Source organism: Canis lupus, chromosome 9, assembly GCF_011100685.1.
Source record: "Canis lupus familiaris isolate Mischka breed German Shepherd chromosome 9, alternate assembly UU_Cfam_GSD_1.0, whole genome shotgun sequence".
NCBI lineage: Eukaryota > Metazoa > Chordata > Mammalia > Carnivora > Canidae > Canis > Canis lupus.
The window spans coordinates 34,308,587-34,332,343 of NC_049230.1; the positions used below are offsets into that span (position 1 = coordinate 34,308,587).

At 40.2% G+C, this 23,757-nt stretch overlaps 1 protein-coding gene and 1 long non-coding RNA gene across 2 annotated transcripts in view; one reads left to right on the forward strand and one right to left on the reverse strand.

Annotated features, from left to right (window-relative positions):
- Positions 1-3,245: 3,245 nt before the first annotated feature.
- On the forward strand, positions 3,246-18,858 carry LOC119873309. Its single transcript, XR_005364623.1, has 2 exons — positions 3,246-4,938; positions 18,303-18,858. It is a non-coding gene; the product is annotated as an uncharacterized LOC119873309 (long non-coding RNA).
- Positions 13,287-23,757, reverse strand: part of TUBD1 (tubulin delta 1) — a 30,900-nt gene continuing 20,429 nt past the window's right edge. Inside the window, 3 exon segments of the mRNA NM_001003024.1 lie at positions 13,287-14,145; positions 16,197-16,380; positions 20,531-20,671. Coding sequence (NP_001003024.1) covers positions 14,043-14,145; positions 16,197-16,380; positions 20,531-20,671 — 428 coding nt within the window. The 3' untranslated portion in view covers positions 13,287-14,042.

Below are 23,757 nucleotides of genomic sequence, written 5' to 3' on the forward strand. Positions count from 1 at the left end.
ATACACAAAGTTTACTATAAAATAATTGAAAATACTTTTCTAACATTAGCACCTTAAAATGTTGGTTTATTTATTATTTATGATAGTCACAGAGAGAGGCAGAGACACAGGCAGAGGGAGAAGCAGGCTCCATGCACCAGGAGCCCGACGTGGGATTCGATCCTGGATCTCCAGGATCGCGCCCTGAGTCAAAGGCAGGTGCCAAACCACTGCGCCACCCAGGGATCCCTCTTAATTTATTTTTAAAAGGACATTAGTACTAAAAAAGTCGAAGGTAGAGGAAAAATAGAATATCCACTTTTAATACCTGGTTAGAAACACCTCATCTTGGGATGCCGTGGTGGCTCAGCAGTTTAGGGCCTGCCTTCAGCCCAGAGCATGATCCTGGAGTCCTGGGATTGAGTCCCATGTTGGGCTCCTTGCAGGGAGCCTGCATCTGTCTCTGCCTCTGTCTCTCATGAATAAAATAAAATCTTAAAAAAAAAAAAAAAAAAACTTCATCTAGAATATCCAATGAGGTTTGATGGGTATAAATAGTTAAAACAGTTAAGAAAAAAAAAAAATTTGTCATGCAAGACCTTCCTCAATAGACGTAAAAGTTTTATTTTTATTAGAAAAACAAAAAATTTGGTTTATTTTATTCATAGTTATTTAATGTGCTCACAAATAGTTAAAACAACTTAAGCGGGAATTTGGGTTTTTTTAAGTAGGCTCCACATCCAACGTGGGGCTCGAACTCACAATCCCTAGATCAGGAGTCTCATGCTTTACTGACTGAGCCAGCCAGACCCCCCAAAGCAAGAGTTTAATAGCCATTTGTGAAAGCCAAGAAACATTCCATTTGTAACTGACATTGATCAAAGCTTCTCTGGTATTCATAAAACATGGTAAGTGAAATGCTAAGCAAAACTGTTGCATCTGAAATGTTTGTTCCTTTATTTTCAAAGACAACGAGAAGAAAGCACATAATGTACTTGAAAATTCTAAAATCAATTGAGTCATTTGTGTCTGGTAGTCAGGGGATTAGATTCCTGCCCTTTTCAGCAAGGCCAGGAGTTCACCTGAGGTAATGCATTTCCTTGGGCGTGAGGCCTTGAATTGCAGCAAATAACCTACATGTATTTGCATATTTAACCAGTACTCATAAAAGAGATTGTAATAAAAACCTGTTCTGGACAGCTGCTTACTCATTGCCTTTAGAATTGCGTGGTACTGGGATAGGCAGGTGCCAACTGTTTGCTCATTCTCTTTGACCTACTAGCCTTGCACAGTTTGCTGTGTGGGTGTTGATACTACTAAATTAAAAGAAAAACTTTATTTTAGATGGCCCCCACTCTCCACCCAAACACCCTGGATTCATTTGAGATTTGGGATTCTAATTCTGTGTAGTTGGGAGACTGGCCCAAACTGTGGCCCAGCGTGAGTCAGTTGTAAGTGGCTGGCTGACTCTATGGGAACAGAAACGAAATGCAGCTTAGACGGTTTGTCAGCCAAATCCACAAATGTGTGGCTTTTTGAAACATTGGACATCTGTTCCTTTAATTTAAAATAAACTTTTTTAAAAAGCACAAAGTTGCTTGGCTCCTTGTTTCTTTGTGTCAGCAGCAGTTACTGCTCTAACTTAGGAAGCCTAGAATCAGAAAATTTGGAGTCTTTAGGGCAAAGATTCAGAGAGAATGGAACAGAATTGCTTTGGGAGGGGAGGAGATGATTTTACAGGATAGAGTCTGGAAATCCCCTTCATGGGTAATCAGCCCAGGTGTTCAACCCGTTTGTTAACTATTTCCAAATGACTCAAAGGACAGAGGGAGGGCTTGGACACACTCCAGCAGTATTTCTACAATGTAGTCTTTATTTGCATTGGAAACCACATTCCTGAATTCTTGAGGGGAAGGCTTATTCTGGGCATCTAAGAGGGACCTCAAGCCATCTATCTCAGCTAACAGTTACTGTCTTCTTTTGAGAGTTTCCAGGGGGTAAGTGCAACTTGACTTGATACCCTTCTACCTAAAGGCCTCAGGAGAGGCCTTGTTCTCAGAAGGAAGCCTTTGTATGCCACATGTCTCTCCCCCACCTTATCCTAAATGTGCCATTTCCTTTTGTTGCTATGTATCCCTTTTAGGGGGTTAGAGTATGAGCAGCTTTTTCCTTCAGGCGCTTTTGACTGACCAACCCCACAGCATTGCTTAATTGTGTGTGTCCCAGCCTGTTTCCGATGGGAAAAAGAAAATCTATTTCTGTGGCGTAAAGCAGTTTGAGATTTGAAGAGAAATGTTTCTGCCTTTCCCTGAAGGTGGGAAATGACTGTTCAGATTAGTCTTGTCCTTCTTTGGCCACCATGCTGTGTTGGAAACAAAGAGCTCAGGTTCTCAGCAGTAGTACAGAAGCCAGGTGCACCAGTCACCCCAAGAACTATGTTGTTCTCAACCTCTTTACATTAGTTAAAAGAAGGCTGGGGTGCCTGGGTGGCTCAGTGGTTAAGCATCTGCCTTTGGCCCAGGGCATGGTCCTAGAGTTCTGGGATCGAGTCCCACGTCGGGCCCCCTGCATGGAGCCAGCCTGCTTTTCCCTCTGCTTGTGTCTCTGCCTCTCTCTGTGTGTGTGTGTCTCATGAATAAATAAAAAAAAATTCTTTAATAAATAAAATATGAAAGGTAAAAATGAGAGGATGCCTTTCATTTTTTAATGTACCTCCCAGCCTCTTGAGAGGTCCTTTCACTTGAGTGACAGGACTAAACCCCTGACGAGCACCAAACTTTCTCTGCCTCACCTCACAGTGGCCAGGCTTTTGAGGCTCTTCAGATACTTCTGCTCCATTCTGACCATTGTATCAGCCCCTCTCCACTCCCATGGCCCTTCTATGGTATATTTCTTTGTGCATAACCATGTAACACCAGCAATCAAGATTAGCTCCTAGAAACAACCTCCGATGTGCCCTTTACCAGGAAGTACAGTGGATTACTGTAACTGTGATAATGATTGTTTGCTTACTTTGTACCAGGCGCTGTTTTCAGCGCTGTTTGGTATTGTTGAACATTAAAATCCATACAATGACCCCTGAGAAAATTAAGGTAGAGAAGTTTAGTAGTTTGGTGTAGGAAGGAAGGATGCGGGATCCCTGGGTGGCGCAGCGGTTTGGCGCCTGCCTTTGGCCCAGGGCGCGATCCTGGAGACCCGGGATCGAATCCCACGTCGGGCTCCCGGTGCATGGAGCCTGCTTCTCCCTCTGCCTATGTCTCTGCCTCTCTCTCTCTCTGTGTGACTATCATAAATAAATAAAAATTAAAGAAAAAAAAAAAAAGGAAGGAAGGATGCAGAAAAAGGATTCAAACCTAAGCATTCTGGCTCTTAAACATTCAGTTCTACAGAAAAGTCCAGGACAGAAGTCCAAGCTTGTTTGTGTCTACATACTTGTTTCATCTTGTGATCACAGGCAATGGAGAAAGAGACAACAGAAAATCAAGCCCAGAGCCTTAAAAGTTTTGCTATCTAAATAGATGAGCAGTCTTTGTGCTTCCTTATATCACAAGGTTGGAAAAGCCGTCTCCATTCTTAGCCATCCTGTGTGGGCAGGTTCCCAGTCCGGCGTTTGCTGTAATTATGATTACAAAGCAATTTCTATTTGTATAGACCTTTTTTCCTCTTTCAAAGCACTTTCACACGTTAAATTTTACTTGATCTTCATAACCCTATGAAATATTTAGAGCTAAAGTGGCATTAGCCACATTGGGGCAGGTGGGGCTGGGGGCATTTTTAAATTCACTTTTTAAATTTCTATGGGTTTAAGGTACTGTGGGAAAGAGACAATGCTAATGACAGTCTTCTCCCTCTAGGAGCTCGGAGTCTTCTTAGAAGTAATAATACATATATGAAGGTAACTACAATGTAAGGTGAAGTCTAGCTAAGAAAAGAACTGGGGAGGCAGCCCCGGTGGCTGGTGGCTCAGTGGTTTAGCGCCGCCTTCAGCCTAAGGTGTGATCCTGGAGCCCCGGGATCAAGTCGGCTTCTCCCTCTGCCTGTGTCTCTGCCTCTCTCTCTCTCTCTGTCTCTCATGAATAAATAAAACTTAAAAAAAAAAAAAAAAGACTGAGGAGAGGATGAAAATGGCTGACTAGGAAGGATCAGGAAAGGTTTCATGAGGATGTGGTATTTGAATTGCCAGCTAGAGTAGGGAAAGGGAAGGTAGTTCAACCAGAGAAAGCCTTCTGAGACAGCAGGAAAGCACAAGTGGGAGAGCTCTGTGTTTGGTGGGGAGAAGAGAGCCACCTAAAGTCAGTCCACCCACCCGTTATTCTTAGCCCCATTTTGTATCCTTTAAAGCACCTGCATAACTCACAAGTAGTTTATCTGTTTTCTAGTTTTTGCTCTTCCTCCACTAGAACATAAGCCCTGTAAGGGCAGGCACCGTCGTGCTCTCCATTGTTCACCGTTGGCCTGGCACTTGGTAAGCTCACAGTGTTTGCTGCGTGAATGTTGCAGTGGTCTAGGTGAAATCGCAGTGGAGAAGCAGACAGGGGAGGCTACCTGAGTCGACATACCAGGTTACTAGGCGAGGCCAGAGTAAAGGAGGTGGAGAAGTCAAGAAGGAACCCGAGAAGACAACAGTGCTGATCCATCACCAAGCCAGGAATACAGGAGGAGGTGCAAGTTTGAGAGAGAGAAATGATGGTCTGTTCCAAACATGCAGAGGGAAGGTACTGCCCAGCATGGGTCTGTATCTCAAGGTTTCTTTTTTATTTTTTTAAGATTTTATTTATTTATTCATGAGAGACACAGAGAGCGAGGCAGAGACACAGGCAGAAGAAGCAGGCTTCCTGTGAGGAGCTTGATGTGGAACTTGATCCCAAGAGTCCAGGATCATGACCTGAGCCAAAGGCAGACGTTCAACCACTGGGCCACCCAGGTGCCCCTATCTCAGGATTTCTAACTCCTAAACAGGTGAGTGTGTTATCCATTATACCTCTTTGTGACTTGTCAGAGAATAAACTGGAATTCTTTTTTCAGAGAATTCTCTAGAGTAATATGTCCCTTATACTTTCCTGTAAGTGATCATCTAAGCCTTATTGTTATGTAGCACTGTTCTTGAAAAGATGCATTGTAACCAGACCTCGGGGCCACAGGAAACTGCTTTAAAATTCCTCACCCCAGTTGTATCCTGCTTGCTTAATGAATGGTTCCTCCCTATGAGAACTGGGAGGATGCTAGTTCCTGGATAGATTGTCTTTATAAGGAGAAAAGTTTGGCAATGTGATTTCCTGTATATTTCTACTGGAGTCCAAGATTCCAGGAGTGCTAGCCTAGACAGCAGTGGCAGCCACCTAGAGCCCAGATGTCATGAGTATTCCCAAGAAAGTATGAGGGCATCCTCCCAACTGCCTTTGCCAAGCCAAAAGGCAGAATCATGGCTTTATTACACCTTCTAGAGCATGTGGTCAAGGCGGCTTTCCATTTGGCTGCTTTGGTGCTGGGGTTGTTTACATGTTTCAATAAATGAGTTACGCTTATTGAAGTTGGCTGGCTAGGAGTTCAGAATAAATGACATATGACCACAATTATACCACTCACCAGGAGCGGGAGAGTTCAGAAGAAGAGATCTACTTGTGTATGATCCTTTGGTGGAGAAGAGAGGTACAAAACTTGAGTATTCCGATCTTAGGTGGGTGTGCAGTTTTTGAAGCCTGGGAGAATTGGGGTGTCACTGTTCCTGGCTTTCTGATGGTATCAGACATAATGAGATGCCAATCTAGTAAAAGCATGTATGTAGGAGTGCTTTGCACAATTTCAGAAGAGAAAAAGGAAGCTGAAAATAGTGGTTTTAGAAAAATGTAGAGCCTCTAGTCAAATTTTCAGATGCTCTACATATCCTTCTTCAAACATAATCCATTGGAACATAAAAGACATCCCTGCTCTTTGCAAGGAGGAAGTAAAAAGTTCTTTCATACAGAGATGCCTGGCTGGCTCTGGTCAGTAGAGCATCTTTTGATCTTGGGGTTGTGATTTCGAACACCATGTTGGGTGTAGAAATTACTTTTAAAGACAAAAAATGTCTCGGGGCGCCTGGTTAGGCTCAGTCTGTTAAGCATCTGCCTTCAAGTCAGGTCATGATCTAGGGGTCCTGGGATCGAACCCCGTGTTGGACTCCCTGAGAGCCTACTTCTCCCTCTGCCTCTTCCCTTGCTTGTGCTTATGCTCTGTTGAATAAATAAATAAAATCTTAAAGACCAAAAATGTCTCAAGAAACTACGTAAGGGGTGTCTAGCTGTAAGTGGAGCATGTGACTCTTGATTTCAGGGTTGTGGGTTCAAGCCCACTTGGATACAGTGATTACTTAAAATTTTTTAAAAATTAGGGCAGCCCAGGTGGCTTAGCGGTTTAGCGCCGCCTTTGGCCCAGGATGTGATCCTGGAGACCTGGGATCGAGTTCCACGTCAGGCTCCCTGCATGGAGCCTGCTTCTCCCTCTGCCTCTCTCTCTCTCTCTCTCTCTCTCTCTCTCTCAAACGAATAAATTAAAAAAAGATTTTTTTTTAATTGTAAAAAGTTCTTTCATATACAAAAGCTACCCTACATTTTAGGGTGCTTTTTAGGCTGCTCCCAGACTGTGTGTGTATGTGAGATATACTTACTAGTCTTCCCTGCAGTAGGCAGTGTGTTCATTAGAAGGACATGTTGATATAGTAGGACTCCAAAGTTAGTCCTTCATTTCCCCCTTCCTCCTGTTTGTTCCCTGAACATACATGGAGCATCCTGTAATTTCTACACCTATTTATGTGATAGTTTACAGAACAATGATGCTGCTTACTACTTCCACTGCTTGTTACTGCCTTCTGATTCGTTTAACTTATTCCTCCATTCTTCAAACTGTCTCCAGTTGTTAATACCCTTTTAAAAATCATTTGGATTATTTTATCTTTACACTTTTTTTTAAGATTTATTTTTATTATTTATTCATACAGAGAGACACAGAGAGAGGCAGAGACCTAGGCAGAGGGAGAAGTAGGCTTCCCACAGGGAGCCCAATGTGGGACTCGATCCCCAATCCCAGGATCATACCCTGAGCGGAAGGCAGACGCTCAACCAATGAGCCACCCAAGCATTCCCTTTACGATGGGTGTTTTTTTTTTTTTAAGATTTTATTTATTTATTCATGAGCGACACAGAGAGAGAGATAGAGGCAGAGACACAGGCAGAGGGAGAAGCAGGCTCCACGCAGGGAACCCGATGTGGGACTCGATCCCAGGTCTCCAGGATCACACCCTGGGCTGAAGGCGGCGCTAAACCGCTGAGCCACCAGGGCTGCCCTACACTGGGTTTTTAAAGCTTTGTTTAAAATAAAAATATGCTGGGTGCCTGGGTGGCTTAGTTGGAAGAGCATGCGACTCTTGATCTCATGGTCATGAGTTTGAGCCCTACACTGGGCAAAGAGTTTACTTAAAAATATATATATTTATATGCAGAAGAAATGAATAATATAAAAAGGAAATCTTCTGAGACTGGTACTCCCCCAAAGAAATTACTATGAGATTTAATATGTATCCTTTCAAAAATGCTCTGAGCTCCCCATTTTTCATGGTATTGGGAGCCTGGGAGAAGGGGCAAAGCAGGGGCAGCCAGGATCACTGGGTCACCTCTCAGTATCTTCAGGTTAGTGATAGACCGCTCCATCCCTGTCTGAACAAAATTAAACAGAACCATATAGACAAATCTGTGTGGTTTTCATAACATTTAACAGCCATTTCTGTTTGTTTTGGCTACTGCAGCATAAGTAAAGGGAACAGGGGGAGTGGCCAAACTTTAGTAGTCTTGGAATTCCGGGACCAGGAGTTTAGATTTTAGGCAAGGACTTACAAAGGCATTTCTTCATTCTCAATATATTGAGTTTATATTGTCTTAAATGGGTCTTTTGTATAAGATGGCTCAGAGACAAAAAAATTTTTTGAAGATTTTATTTATGGGGCACCTGGGTGATTCAGTTAAGCGTCTGCCTTCTGCTCAGGTCATGATCTCAGGGTCCTGGGATGGAGCCCCGCATCAGGCTCCCTGCTCAGGGGAGAGCCTGGTTCTCTGACAGAGCAAGAGAGAGAGGGAGAGGGAGAGAGAATGAGAGTAGAAGAGGCAGAGGGGCTTGATCCCAGAACCCTGGGATCAGGCCCTGAGCTGAAGGCAGATGCTTAACCAACTGAGCCACCCAGGCACCCCAAGGCAGTGTTTTTTAGACATTTATATTAATCTATAATCTCTACTATGAACCAGATATATGCTTTGCAGCAAAGAATTTACCAAATGGTGAACTCCTTAAGGACAGAGGCCAGGTTTAACTTTTTTTTTTTTAAGATTTTATTTATTTATTCATGAGAGAGAGAGAGAGAGAGGCAGAGACACAGGCAGAGGGAGAAGCAAGCTCCATGCGGGGAGCCCTACATGGGACTTGATCCTGGGTCTCCAGGATTAGACCCTGGGCCGAAGGCAGGCGCCAAACGGCTGAGCCACCCAGGGATCCCCTAACTCATTTTTTAAATCTGCCTATCCTGGCACTGTCTCTCCTTGCAGGTGATTAATGGATGTTTGTTGAATTAAGCTCACATCCTGCCTTTTTCATACCGTTTACATGAGTGGAGCTTAAGCAAAGTCCTTTTTTTTTTTCCCTAAAAGGAAACTTCCATCTTTTGCCTTATGTCATGTTTCTTACTATCATGTTCTCATGACCTCTCACTTAATAAGGATCAGCTTTGTTCAACTCCCGTACCTATAGTTCCCAGGCCTTTGCTCCTGAAGTGTCTAGAATAGCCCTGTCCATCAGAAATATAATTCAAGCCATATATCTAACTTAAAAACTTTAGTAGCTACATTTTAAAATGTAAAAAATAAATAAATAAATAAATAAATAAAATGTAAAAAAAACCACATATACCAATTTGGGTTGTTTTTTGTTTTCTTAAAGATTTTATTTATTCATGAGAGACACACACGCAGAGAGAGAAAGAGGCAGACACATAGGCAGAGGGAGAAGCAGGCTCCATGCAGGGAGCTCAATGTGGGACTTGACCATGGGACCCCAGGATCATACCCTGGGCTGAAGGCAGACACTCAACCGCTGAGCCACCCAGGTGTCCAAAGTATACCAATTTGAATACTAAACTCAGTATGTCCAAAATATCATTTCAACAGCTAATTAAAAATATTTATATTGTACATTATTTTATTCATACCGTCTTCAAAACCCAACATGTATTTTATACTTAAAGCACTAGCTGCACATGGCACCTTACTGGACAGCACAGGTACAGAATCTTTGAATTTTTGTGTACTCACCATGTATATAATTAGATAAGCCATAATAGTGTTCATCTTACTGGCTCCATCATTAGCAAAGGAGATAAATTCAGGTAAGAGAATTATTTACTAGATGACACGTTATTTAGCTTACTGTTTCTTTTTAAGCTATATTCTTAGATTTTTCATCTTTAGGTAAATTCCATAATTCAGAAACCATCAAGTCTTTTTTTTTTTTTTTTTTTTTTTTTAATGCTTGTAAGCTATTCTTTGCTTGTAAGCAATTCTTGGGGCGGGGGGCATCAACCTTCCTTTTTATCTGTTCCTGTCACTGGCTCCCTGGGATCTAAATGATTGGGATTTTCTTTTTTCCCTCTTCTCCCTTAAATGCCATATCTTCTACAACACTGACTCCACACTGTGTTGCCCAGAAACTGGAAATATTTACATTGTTTATCTTAACTTCTTGTGCAAGCATTCTGGCTGGTGGAAAGGGGATTCCATTTATTAATAAGGCGGACATTGCATGATCTGAGACATTTCAGAGTATAAGAGTAGGAAATTATTTAATTAGATATGTAAAGCCAGATTTTTTTAGCTCTCACATCCCCTAAAACCCATAGAAAACAATGTGATCGATACAGATGAGCAAACATCGCTTAAATAATTGATTATTTGCCAAAAATGACAAGTTAGTGAGTAAAGCCATATTTGGTAGGTAGGTTAAAGAACAAGAAAGGGTTGACTGCCAAACTTTGGGCTCATGGGGAGAGAATACTGTGATAGGAACATATGGAGCATGTTTTAAAACAAAATTTTGGACAGGATTTCAAGTGTGATAAACATGGCGGTCAGGAGAAGAATCACTGGTATGCACACTGCAGAAGAGTCTACAGAGCCAGTGAGGAGGTGTTTCAGACAAATTTAAAGCCCAGACCAGAGCTCCCAGTTTGTTGTTCCCTGTACTACATCTTTCCTGTAAAAAAAAGTCAAACATGGACACAGGGAAGATAATAAGTAATAATTAGGAAGCTAGGATTGGAGCATCAGGACATTCAGAGAAACTCAGCTACACTGTAAGGTTTTTCATTTAGACTATGTGGTATTAACCTCTACATCCTTAATATCTAGGTCAGTGCCTGGCACAGACTAGATATTGATTGAATGAATGAACTGAGAACAGTGAATTGTGGATACATTCACTAAGATCTAAGTAACAAAGGAGAAAGATGTTGCAGATTGGATAGTGTTGGCAGGGGCAAAGCTAGAAGCAAGAGGGAATGAATGGGACCAAACATGTTCTACAGCTTAAAGAACTCTTGACAAAAGCACAAATGAGGGCAGCCTGGGTGGCTCAGTGGTTTAGCGCCGCCTTCAGCCCAGGCCTGATCCTGGAGTCTTGGGATTGAGTCCTGTGTTGGGCTCCCTGTATGGAGCCTGCTTTTCCCTCTGCCTGTGTCTCTGCTTCCCTCTCTCTCTCTGTCTCTCTCAAGAATAAATAAATAAAACCTTAAAAAAAAAAAAAAAAAAGCACAAATGAAGGAGTGTGAAAAGACTTGAAAATAAGTAGTTTGATTTTATACTTACTGCCTAGCAGGGGTACATCCCAGGTCTGTGGGATAATGTGAGTGAAAAACATAGTACTCCAGTTACCCAGTAATCTAATATATTGCAAGATCAAAGCTTCTGGGTCTATCTGCCCAGGAAGTTATGATTCTAATGTTGTCCTGACTGGCCGTTTTCTCTACACAGAGTACATTTTCAGTGACATCCCTTATCTTGAAGCTTTGGCATCAGCTTTTTTGGTGGTTTTTTTTTTTTTTTTTAATTTTATTCATTTACTCATGAGAAACACACACACACACAGAGAGAGAGAGAGAGAGGCAGAGACACAGGCAGAGGGAGAAGCAAGCTCCCTGCAGGGAGCCCAATGTGGGACTTGATCCCAGGATCCCAGGATCACGACCTGAGCCAAAGGCAGACACCCAACCGACTGAGCCACCCAGGTGCGCTAATTTTTAAGTTAAAATCACAACTCTAATAGCAAAAATTTTTTGTTACTCCAAACAGACCAAAACAACTTTTCCATGGAAATGTTTAAAACAAGTCTGCAAATATTTAGGTATCTACACGCATCAAATAATGCACTTGTGTTGTGGATCATAAAAAAGGCTCTATTTGGGGGGATCCCTGGGTGGCTCAGTGGTTTAGCATCTGCCTTCCGGCTCAGGGCGTGATCCTGGAGACCCTGGGATTGAGTCCCACATCGGGCTCCCTGCATGGAGCCTGCTTCTCCCTCTGCCTGTGACTCTGCCTCTCTCTCTCTCTGTGTCTGTCATGAATAAATAAATAAAATCTTAAAAAAGAAAAAGGCTCTATTCGTATAAGTGAATAGACCCAGAGCTGTGTCTAATTGGGGCTTTCTTCTAATATTCACCTGCCATTGACTCCATGAGTTACCAAATTAGAAATAAACTTGTCCCTTTGGTACCTCATGAATTCCTTTCTTAAATATAAAATGATTTATACTGGGATGCCTGGGTGGCTCAGTGGTTGAGTGTCTGCCTTTGCCTCAAGTCGTGGTCCTGGGATTGAATTCTGCATCGGGCTCCTCATGGGGAGCCTGCTTCTCCCTCTGCCTGTGTTTCCGCCTCTGTGTGTTTCATGAATAAATAGATAAATAAAATCTTAATAAAATGATTTAATACTTATGACTTTCTTTTTTTTTAATTTTTATTTATTTATGATAGTCACGGAGAGAGAGAGAGAGAGAGAGAGAGAGAGAGAGGCAGAGACACAGGCAGAGGGAGAAGCAGGCTCCATGCACCGGGAGCCCGATGTGGGATTCGATCCCAGGTCTCCAGGACCGCGCCCTGGGCCAAAGGCAGGCACCAAACCGCTGCGCCACCCAGGGATCCCTACTTATGACTTTCTTTTTTTTTTTTTTTTTTTTTTAATTTTTATTTATTTATGATAGTCACACACAGAGAGAGAGAGAGAGAGAGAGAGAGAGGGGCAGAGACACAGGCAGAGGGAGAAGCAGGCTCCATGCACCGGGAGCCTGATGTGGGATTCGATCCCGGGTCTCCGGGATCGCGCCCCGGGCCAAAGGCAGGCGCCAAACCGCTGCGCCACCCAGGGATCCCTACTTATGACTTTCTTTAAGCTTCACTTCTAGCAGATACCTCAGAATCAGCTTAACCCCTGGTGAGCTCCAGATCTTCATTAATGCTGGTTCAGTTTGGGAAATTATTTCAGTCTTTGGATGTTTCAATGTAAAACAGTTATTTTTAACTTTATTTTGTAAAAATAATTATCTGAGTATTTTTCAAGTATACTTGTGTTAACAAAGTACAGCACAGGGGTGTGCCTTTTAGTGGTTGAACAGACCACTTTTACATTCCTTAGAAATAAGATATGGCTCAGAATTTTAATCATAGCAACAGTTGATAAGAAAAACAGCAAAAAAGTAATCATTTCCATATGGAAAGAAAAGAAAGAAACCAGTGAAGCTGTGAACTGTCATTTTTCCATATAAAAATAAATCACCACTGGTAGATTTGGCAGAAGGGGCAAATGCTCCTATTTGTTTCCTATTTTACATTTATTAATACACTGCATGTGATGTATTTTACAGAAGTACACAATTACCCTCAAACTCAGTTGCCAATTTCCAAGTGTGCTTTGTCCTTCTGAGTGAGACTCACATCTCTATGTGTCAGTTTCATCAAGGACAATATTTCCTTGGTGATAATTTTCTCAATTTCATGAAATTCTGGTGAAATCTCTTACCCCTTTTACTGATGAGCACAGTTTCCACACCAGCTGAATACCTTTAAGTAATCTGAAAGCACTAGTTGAATAAAAAGTTTCTCTGTTCTTGCATTTCAAGATCTCAGAGAAAAACTGATCCAATTTTCTGATGCCTAGAAAATTTAAGAAAAGCAAACATTTACTTACTTTTTTTTAAACTTACTTTTGTATGTAAGCATGATATACATTTATTTATTTTTATTTTTTATTTTTATTTATTTATGATAGTCACACAGAGAGAGAGAGAGAGAGAGGCAGAGACACAGGCAAAGGGAGAAGCAGGCTCCATGCACCGGGAGCCCGATGTGGGATTCGATCCCGGGTCTCCAGGATCACGCCCTGGGCCAAAGGCAGGCGCCAAACCGTTGCGCCATCCAGGGATCCCATGATATACATTTATTAACAAAATCTGAGATCTCTTTTTAAATAGCTGCTTCAAGTGGAAAATCTGTTAGAGAATAAAATATTCGAGGTATTTATAAATCTAGCATTTGACAATTGCTCCCCCCTGTGGTTCAAAGCACTCACTTCAATTAAAAGCAGAACTGCAATTTCTTAGCTTCAAATTGTGTGGTGAAAGTTTAGCTGTTATTTTAGTGAATCCTTTTTGGAATAAAAAAGGGAAGACTTAGAAACATGGGGACAAAACAGAATATTCCCTTTTTTTTGCATACTTCCAGAGTTCCAACATCTCAGCAAAATGTTTCCAAATTTCTTTACAGGAGCACCAATTTCTTTCTTACAAATGAAAATATCAAGTAGACATTTTCATTGAAAACATGATGATGTCTCTGTTTAAAAGGTTTTCCTCCTTTTCTGTGGTCATAGTAAGCCAAAGAAAATGGCATTTGACTTTGTTCCTTTAAGGTAGAGATATGAAAACCTTTCAGAGAAAGTACTATTAAAAATATTTTAGCCTGAAAATGACTTAAGGTACTTTTTCTCCTTTGTTCAAGATTAGAGGTTGCAGTAACTGGCCACAACCTGTTCTAACAAAGTGAAACTGTCCAAAAAGTCCTCTTCTTCGATTCCAAATTTTGTGTACTGATGAATGTAGGCTCTGGTGAAAGAAACAGAAAATGTAAAATATAAGATTCTCAGGCAAATGAATAACTCTTAAAATCAAACAATAAATAGAACTTTCGTAGATCCGAATATTTGAAGATGGCAGATTCTCTTAAATGTTTTTTTTTTTTTTTAAAGATTTTATTTATTTATTCATGAGAGACGCAGAGGGAGAAGCAGGCTCCCTGCAGGGAGCCCAATGTGGGACTCCATCCCGGGTCTCCAGGATCACGCCCTGGGCCGAAGGCGCCAAACCGCTGAGCCACCCAGGGATCCCCATCTTAAATGTTTTATATTTGCTTTAATGTTTATTCCAAAGAGTCACAGACTGTGAAAGTTTATGTCAAGCTTCCTGTCTTTTTTAGTGTCCAAGAGAGTGACAGTAAGAAGCACATGGGAAGGGGCACCTGTGGCTCAGTGGTTGAGCATCTGCCTTTGGCTCAGGTTGTGATCCCAGGATCCTGGGATCGACTCCTGCATCAGGATCCTTGTGGGGAGCCTGCTTCTCCTTCTGCCTAAGTCTCTGCCTCTCTCTCTTTGTCTCTCATGAATAAATAAATAAATAAAATCTAAAAAAAAAAAAAAAAAAAAAGCAGCACACAGGAAAAAAAAGCACATTCAGATTTGGTTATCAAACCCAGCACACATTCAACACTCTACAGAGATGACTGGCATCAATATAAACTCTTAAAAAGTACCCAAGAAATTTTACCCAAGCCTTGAAACTGCAGAAACATTCATCCAGTTCTAGGAATGAAGTGAAGTCTCTCAAGGATTTTACTTAATTTGCAGTTATGCTAGGTAGCCCTTTTAATACCCTGTACCCCCAAAATGTTCTGAGGCAGGAAAAATCATATTAAAAAGAATATCAAGGGCAGACATGGATTAAATTGAGGTAAGAAGGCCTGCTGCCATTTAATGGGAGTGGGAAGAGAACGATACTAGGAAAGGGCAGTCCTGGGAGTGCGGGCTTATGAAACGGTCATGAGCAGGGGCCCTTGGGAATCCTGGCTAATCATAGAGGCCTTGCCCATTGATATGAGGAATTTTCCTTTGACAATAAGTAATTGCGGCCAAGGTCAGAAAATCTGATAACACATTTCTTAGTACCAAGTAGACATTTCTTAGAAGCAGATGGAGTTGAACTCACAATATTTCTTGCTGAACAAGATCAGGATCTCTTCCATTCTTCCAAGGATCTTATTTTAGAAAACTATTTTATTGTCCAGCCTTGTAATGAAATTTCTACTTTCATTTCATTCAGAAACAAATCCTCGGGGATCCCTGGGTGGCGCAGCGGTTTAGCGCCTGCCTTTGGCCCAGGGCGCGATCCTGGAGACCCGGGATCGAATCCCACGTCGGGCTCCCGGTGCATGGAGCCTGCTTCTCCCTCTGCCTATGTGTCTGCCTCTCTCTCTCTCTGACTATCATAAATAAATAAAAATTTTAAAAAAATCCTCTAGTCAATTAACAGCACTGTAGTAAGTAATTTTACATGATTATCTCATTTAATCATCATTGCATATCCTCAGTGTAAACCCACTGTGCAGATAAAAAAATGACACCTGAAGTAACATGATCCAGTTTCACACCTATATAGTGGTAGCCACGATTATTCCAGGCTGCAGGTTGAATGTGTTCCCCCAAAATTCATACATTCAAATCCTAACCCCCAAAGTGATGATATTAGGAAGTAAGGCCTTTGGAAGGTGATTCGGTCATGAGGGTGGAGCCCTCATGAATAGGTTTAGTACCCTTTTAAAAGAGGTTCTTTGCCCATTTGGCCATTTGAGGGCACAAGGAAAAGACACCGCCTATGAACCAGGAAGTAGGTTTTCATCACACATGGAATCTGCCAGCACCTTCATCTTGGGCTTCCTAGCTTCCAGAATTCCTGAGAAATAAATTTCTGTTGTTTATAAGATACTCGGTCTGGGCTATTTTTGTTATAGCAAACCAAACAGACCAAGACATTCCAGATCCTGCCTTGTATTTTAAGATATTATCTGCCTAAGGTTAGAAAGGTTTGTAGATTTTTTTACTTACTTTGAAGCAAACATATTCCAGGCTTTGCCCACAATTGTATCAAGTGGTTTTAGTAAGAACTGGCTATTGCTGACCAATGCTGCAGACTTCTCATATTTGCTAAAGGCTCGCTGGGTTTTCCACACATTGAAAGCATCAATAGGCTCCAACCAAGAAGTATAGAGAGCTGGATCTTTAAATCCTCCTAGAGTAAGACAACATAAGCCATTGTTTATATCATAAATAATTAATTTTGGAAACAAATTAATAAACAGGTATTTTTTTATTCATTTCACCAGAAATCTCCTTTAAAAAATATTTTATTTATTCATGAGAGACATAGAGAGAGAGGCAGATATATAGGCAGAGAGAGAAGCAGGCTCCATGCAGGGAGCCCGATGTGGGACTCGATCCCTGTTTTGCCTTTTAAAATTAGCTTTATATCGCTTTTGGGTAGATAATTCATACTCATTTTAAGAAAAAAAAAACAATTCGGGGATCCCTGGGTAGCTCAGCGGTTTAGTGCCTGCCTTTGGCCCAGGGCATGATCCTGGAGTCCTGGGATCAAGTCCCACACCGGGCTCCCTGCATGAAGCCTGCTTCTCCCTCTGCCTGTGTCTCTGCCTCTCATGAATAAAATCTTTTAAAAAAAGGAAAAGAGAGAAAACAATTCGTATCATTCAGAAAAGTATTAAGAAGAAAATTTAATGGATGAAAGACCCAAATGTGAAAAAGAAAACCATCAAAATTCAAGAGGAGAACACAGGCAACAACTTCTTTGACCTCAGCTATAACAACTTCTTACTAGATACGTCTTTAAAGGCAAGGGACACAAAAGCAAGAAATGAACTATTTGGACTTTATCGAGATAAAAATTCTACACAGCAAAAGAAACAACAAAACTGAAAGGCAACCTTCAGAATGAGAGAAGATGTTTGTAAATGACATATCTGATAAAGGGTTAGCATCCAAAATGTATGAAGAACTAATCAAACTCAACACCCAAGAAACAAATAATCCAGTTAAAAATGGGCAGGAGATGTGAATAGATATTTTTCCAAAAAAAGACATCCCAATGGCCAACAGGCACATGAAAAGATGCTCAACATCACTCATCATCAGGGAAATAGGAATCAAAACTACAATGAAATACTACCTCACATCAGTCAGAATGGCTAATATCAACAACACAAAGAACAGCAGATGTTGGTGAGGATGTGAGGAAAGGGGAACCCTCTTAGACTGCTGGTGGGAGTGCAATTGGTGCAGCCACTGTGGAAAACAGTTTCCTCAAAAAGTTAAAAATGGAACTACTCCACAACCCAGCAATTGCGCTATTAGGTATTTACCCATGGATAAAAAAATATTGATTCAAAGGGATACATGCACCTTGATATTTATAGCTGCATTATCAACACTAGCCAAATTATGGAAAGAGACCAAATGGCCATCTATGTGAATGGATAAAGAAGTTGTGGTATACAGGGGTGTCTGTGTGGTTCAATTGGTTGAGTGTCCAACTCTTGATTTCCACACAGGTCATGATCCCTGGGTCCTGGAACGAGCCCTGTATTGGGCTCCCTTCTCAGTGGGGAGAGTGCTTCAGGATTTTTTTCTCTCCCTATGCCCCTCCCCAAGCTTATGCTTTCACTCTCTCTCTCTGAAATAAATAAAATCTTAAAAAAAAAGAGAGAGAGAGAGAGAGAGAGAAAAGAGAGAGAGAAGTTGTGTTATTCATATATGATGGAACATAACTTAGTCATGAAACAGAATGAAATCTTGTCATTGGCAATGACGTGGATTTCACTTAGCATAAGCGAAGTCACCGAGAGAAAGACAAATAGCATATGATTTTACTCTTATATGGAATCTAAGAAACAAAATGGACAAACACAGGAGGAAAAAGAAAGAAGTAAACCGTAAAACAGACGTAACTACAGAGAACAAACTGTTGCCGGAGGGGAGGTGGGTGAGGGGATGGGTTCAATGGGTATTAAGTGATGATGGGTATTAAGGAGGGTACTTGTGAGGAGCATTGGGCCTTGTACGTAAGTGATGAATCACTAAATCCTACACATGAAACTAGTACTATACTATATGTTAACTAACCAGAATTTTTTTTTTCAGATTTTATTTATTTATTCATGATAGACATAGAGAGAGAGGGGCAGACACACAGGCAGAGGGAGAAGCAGGCTCCATGCCAGGAGCCCAACGTGGGACTCGATCCGGTGACTCCAGGATTGTGCCCCAGGCCAAAGGCAGGCACTAAATCACTGAGCCACCCAGGGATCCCACTAACCAGAATTTAAAATAAAAACTTAAACAAACAAAGAAGAAAATTTAAAAGTCAACTGAACATCTGAAATGTCACCACCCATAGAAGACCATGAACATTTTGCTGACCCTCTTGTGTATGTAATTTTATACAAACACTGTTCTGTAATTTGCATTTTCATTCACCAATATGTTGTGAATCTATTTTCCATGTCAATAAGTATCACTCATATTTAAAGTTTTATTACATGAATATACTATAATTTATCACATTTCCTACTATTGAGCATTTAGGTTGTTTCTGCATTTTTGTGTGTAAGACATTGCAGTGAATATCTTTGTAAGAATACCTCTCTGTACCTATGTCATTTTCTGTGAGTAAATTTTTGGAAGTTTGATTACTTTATATATTCTCTTATTATTTCTCTTAATTTAAAATCTAAAATGAAGAATATGAAAAAAATATTCTGAAGAAGGAAAAACTATACCAATTAACACACTTGAAATGATCTCCTTTTTTTTTCAGCCGAAAGGTCTCACATTTATTACTGAAGCAACCCACTGGAGTAGAGGCATAGTAACAAGAAAAAATCATTTCCCTGATAAAACATGTCTATTGGCTAGGTAGGAGGGATGATTACAAAGTGATAAGATAGGAACATGTGATCTTCATGCAGCTTAAATATGTGTGCCATCTCATGATGTGTAATGCCTTATAGACCCAGCTTGGTTCTTCTCTAGTGACTGACTCCTCCTGGAGTTATACCTGATTTTATTTATTTATGGGTAGCCCGGGTGGCTCAGCGGTTTAGCGCCTGCTTTTGGCCCAGGGTGTGATCCTGGATACCCAGGATCGAGTCCCACATCGAGCTCCCTGCATGGAGCCTGCTTCTCCCTCTGCCTGTGTCTCTGCCTCTCTCTCTGTCTCTCATGAATAAATAAAATCTTTAAAAAAAATTATTTATTTATTCATAAGTAAATGAGCACGCTGTGTTCAACGTGGAGTCTTCTTGAGATTCTGTCCCTCTGCCTCTCCCTGACACTTGCATGGGCACTCTCTCTCTCAAATAGATAAATAAATCTCTAAAAAAAGAAAGAAAATCATCAAATAAAGATAAGGCAAGCCTGCAGATCTGCCATAGAAATGCAAAGCTGATAAAAGTTCTGTTCTTTGAACTTCCTGAAAATTTTTATAACAAAATGCTGTCACAGAGATCACTAGTTGTGCTACATTACCTGTTCTCCCCTTCTTTAGTGACAAAACCCTCAAATTTTAATTGTGGTCATGGCCACCCCTGCAGCTAGGTGTAGCACATGAGTCAGTCCCAATCAAAGGTATATAAACACTAGTGTGGTGTGCAACCCTAGCAGGAGGAGAGCAGCATGCCCTCTTTTGCTCATTCCTATGTGATTTGATAGCTAAAGCTCAAACAGATGTCTTGGACTATAAGGAGGAAGCCGTAAGGCCAGTACAGTAAGAACAGTAAGGTTTAGAAAAAAGAATTAAACTCATATCTCTTTTCAATCACATCTGGTTTTAGTGTCCAGTCACATACCAATATAATGGTTATATTTTGCCACTAAAACACATAATTATTATTTTCCTTTCTTTAAAAATAAATTTAGGGGGATGCCTGGGTGACAGTGGGTTAAGCGTCTGCCTTTGGCTCAGGTCATGATCCCAGGGTCTCTGCAGGGAGCCTGCTTCTCCCTCTCTCTCTTTCTGTCAAATAAATAAATAAAATCTTTAAAAAAATAAATTCAGAGACTTCCTTTTTTTTTTTTTTTAAAGACTTTATTTATTCATGAGAGACAGAGAGAGAAAGGCAGAGACATAGGCAGAGGAGAAGCAGGCTCCCTGCAGGGAGCTTGATGTGGGACTTAATCCTGGAACTCCAGGATCATGCCCTGGCCCTGAGCTGAATGCAGACACTCAACCACTAAGCCACCCAGGCATCCCTGGAGACTTCCTTTTAAAAAAAAAGAAATGTTACCATGTACATGTACAAAATGTATATATTAATTTCATCTTCGAACACCAATTAAAAAAAAAAAATTTCATCTTAATTTCTGCTTACCCAGATCCGCACTGTGTACATCTTTCCCACGAAGGATGACCAAGTTAGCAATGGAAGTGTTAAAATGAAGCTCCCTGTTGAGAGACACTTTACCAAGAGTAGGAAGTCCTGGTAAAGGAGGCCGTACCTGCCAATTAATACCTGCCAATGGAAAAAAAGCAAGAGACTTTATAAATAGCTCTGAGCAAGAAGAGAAAAATATATTATAGTATGTTTATTTTACATAAAATTTTATTTAGTAAGTAAAAGTTGCTTTTTTCTACTAAATGTTTAAAAATTCTTATCTGGTTTACCTGAAATGATTCCAACTATCCAATCCTGAGAAAGGCATAAATTATTCTTTGTAGAGTATTAAATGACGGTGATAGATACATACAATGGAATTCTCTTCACCAAAAAAACAGAAATTACTGATAAATATAACAAACAACATGGATAAATCTCAAAAGTGTTATGCTAAGTGAAACAAGCTTGACTCAAAAAATTATGTACCATATGATTCCATTTATAGGACATTCTAGAAAAGGCAAAACCATAGGAAAAAAATTCAGATCAGTAGTTCCTGGGGGCTGGAGTTGAGGGGAAAAGAGTGCCTACAGATGAGTATGAATAATGATCCTCCATCATTTTGGGATGATGGAAATCCTCTATCTCAATTGTAATGGAGGTTACACATTATAGAAGTTTGTTAAAATTCATAGAACCATACACCAGAAAGGGTGAACCTTACTCTATATGCCTGTGCAAACAAACAGGACACATACAAAAATGTTAGGGATGTACAAACACAAAGCAAAAAGTTTGAAAACTGACCAGTCATATGGAAATATGAAGAAAATCCTCTTAAAGTATATGTCAGATAGGGATAAAATTCAGCACAGAGTAACAGACTGATTTTCAGCAAAAATAGAAACACAAGAAACCAAAAATGTTTGCATGCTGAATTCAATAATAAGACAAGCCAATTTAAAAATCAAAAAGATGTTTGAATGGAAATTTTACCGAAAAAAGATAAACAAATCCAACAAGCACATGAAAAGATGCTCAACATCTTTTGCATTAGGAAAATGCAAACTGAAACCACAAGGAGACACTACTTCACACCCATCAGAAAGGCTATAATCAAGAAGACTAACAATGTCAGGTGTTAGCAAAGATGTGGTGAAGCTGAAACCCTCTTAAACTATGAGAATATAAAATATTGCAGCCACTTTGGAAGGAGTATAGCAGTTCTACAAAATGTTAAACACAGACTCATCCTTTGACCCACCATTACCACTTATAGGTGTATAATCAATAGACTGAAAACATATGTCCACACAAAGACTGAATACAATGTACACAGCAGCAGTATTCATAATAGACACAAAGTGAAAACAAGCTAAATGTCCACCAGCTGTTGGACATCTGAACAAAATGTGGTAGAGCCACATAATGAAATACTACTACTCAGCAATACAAAAGAATGAACTACTGATACATCCTATGTCATGGATGAATTTCAAAGACATTAAGTGAAAAAAGGTCAGACACAAAAGAGTGTATGTTGTATCATTCAATTTACATATGTCCAAAATAGGAAAATCTATAGAAAAAGAAAACATACAAGTGGTTGACACTAGGAATAAAAAATGGGAATTGCCTTAAAATGAACACAAGGATCTTTTTGAAGTGATGGACATGTTCTACAACTAGCTTATGATAACAGTTGTATAACTCTGAAAATTTACTAAAAAATCACTGATTGTACTCTTATCATAGGTGAAGGCTATGGTATATAAGTCACCCAGCAATAAAAATATTTCAATATTTGTGACATGCTGTAAAAGCTATAGTTGTTAGATAATTCATCACTCTATATTAGAAATAAAAGGTAATCAACTCTATCCAAAAGTTTCAAAAATAAATAAAAAGTAAATAAATAAAAGGTTTTTTTTTTTTTTTTAAAGATTTTATTTATTTATTCCCTCCATGCAGGGAGCCCGACGTGGGATTCGATCCCCAGACTCCAGGATCACACCTTGGGCCATAGGCAGGCTCTCAATCACTAAGCCACGCAGGCGTCCCACAAGTAAAATTTAAAATGAGAAGAGAAGTAACAAAAAAGACAGTATAAGAAATAAAAACAAATCCTGGGACACCTGGGTGGCTCAGTCAGTTAAGCATCTGCCTTTGGCTCAGGTCATGATCCCAGAGTCCTGGGATCAAGCTCCACATTGGGCTCCCTGCTCCTCAGGGAGCCTGCTTCTCCCTCTCCCTCTGCCTGCTCCTCACTCTGATTGTGCTCTCTCTCTGCCAATAAATAAATAAAATCTTTTAAAAAATAAAAATAAAAACAAATTCCAGATTGGTTAAAACTTAAGTATTAAACATAAAGCTGTAAAAAATACTGGGGAATACTAAAGAATATTTTATATCTGAGGCAAGGCTCAGAATCTATAAAATAAGAAGATATATGGGTTTGCTCACATAAAAATGGAAAACCTCCATATGGAAAAATACCATACAAAAGACAAAAATGATGGACAAAAATATTTGCAATCTATGTAACAAAAATGGTGTATAAATCCATAACATTGTATTTGCTTCCAAGACACCACTGATTATAAGAAAAAAATGTTGTCAAATTATGTCAACTAAATGATTCACTTAGATCATTCAATTTCATTCTTATTGAAAGAGTTCTTTTAGAGTAAATTAGGTTTAGATTTTTAAAAATCCTATCACTCTTTGAGCATCCATAAAAAACACATATAACAAAATAAATTGGTTAAGGTTTTCCAAAAATGTTTTCACATTTAGTGACTTAATTACTTTTTGACTTGGCATTAATGATGCCAATTTTTTTTCACACATTATTATCCTCTGTCTCCAGAGCATTGGTGACATAGTGGGGTTTTTTTTTAAAGATTTTATTTATTTATTCATAAGAGACACAGAATGAGAGGCACAGACATAGGCAGAGGGAGAAGCAGGCTCCTTGTGGGGACCCCTGATGTGGTACTCGATCCCTGGGCCCTTGGATCACGCGCTGAGCCAAAGGCAGACACTCAACCACTGAGCCAGGTATCCCAGTGATGTAGCATTCTTTAAGGGAATCCATGGAAACAGTAAGTTGTTGGCTCTTATACTAGCTTTGCTATCAAGTAGAGAACCATCAACGTTTGACTCCTGATTAAGGAATGTGCCTGTTTAGGATGACTGCCTCTTCACTACTCTAGTATAAA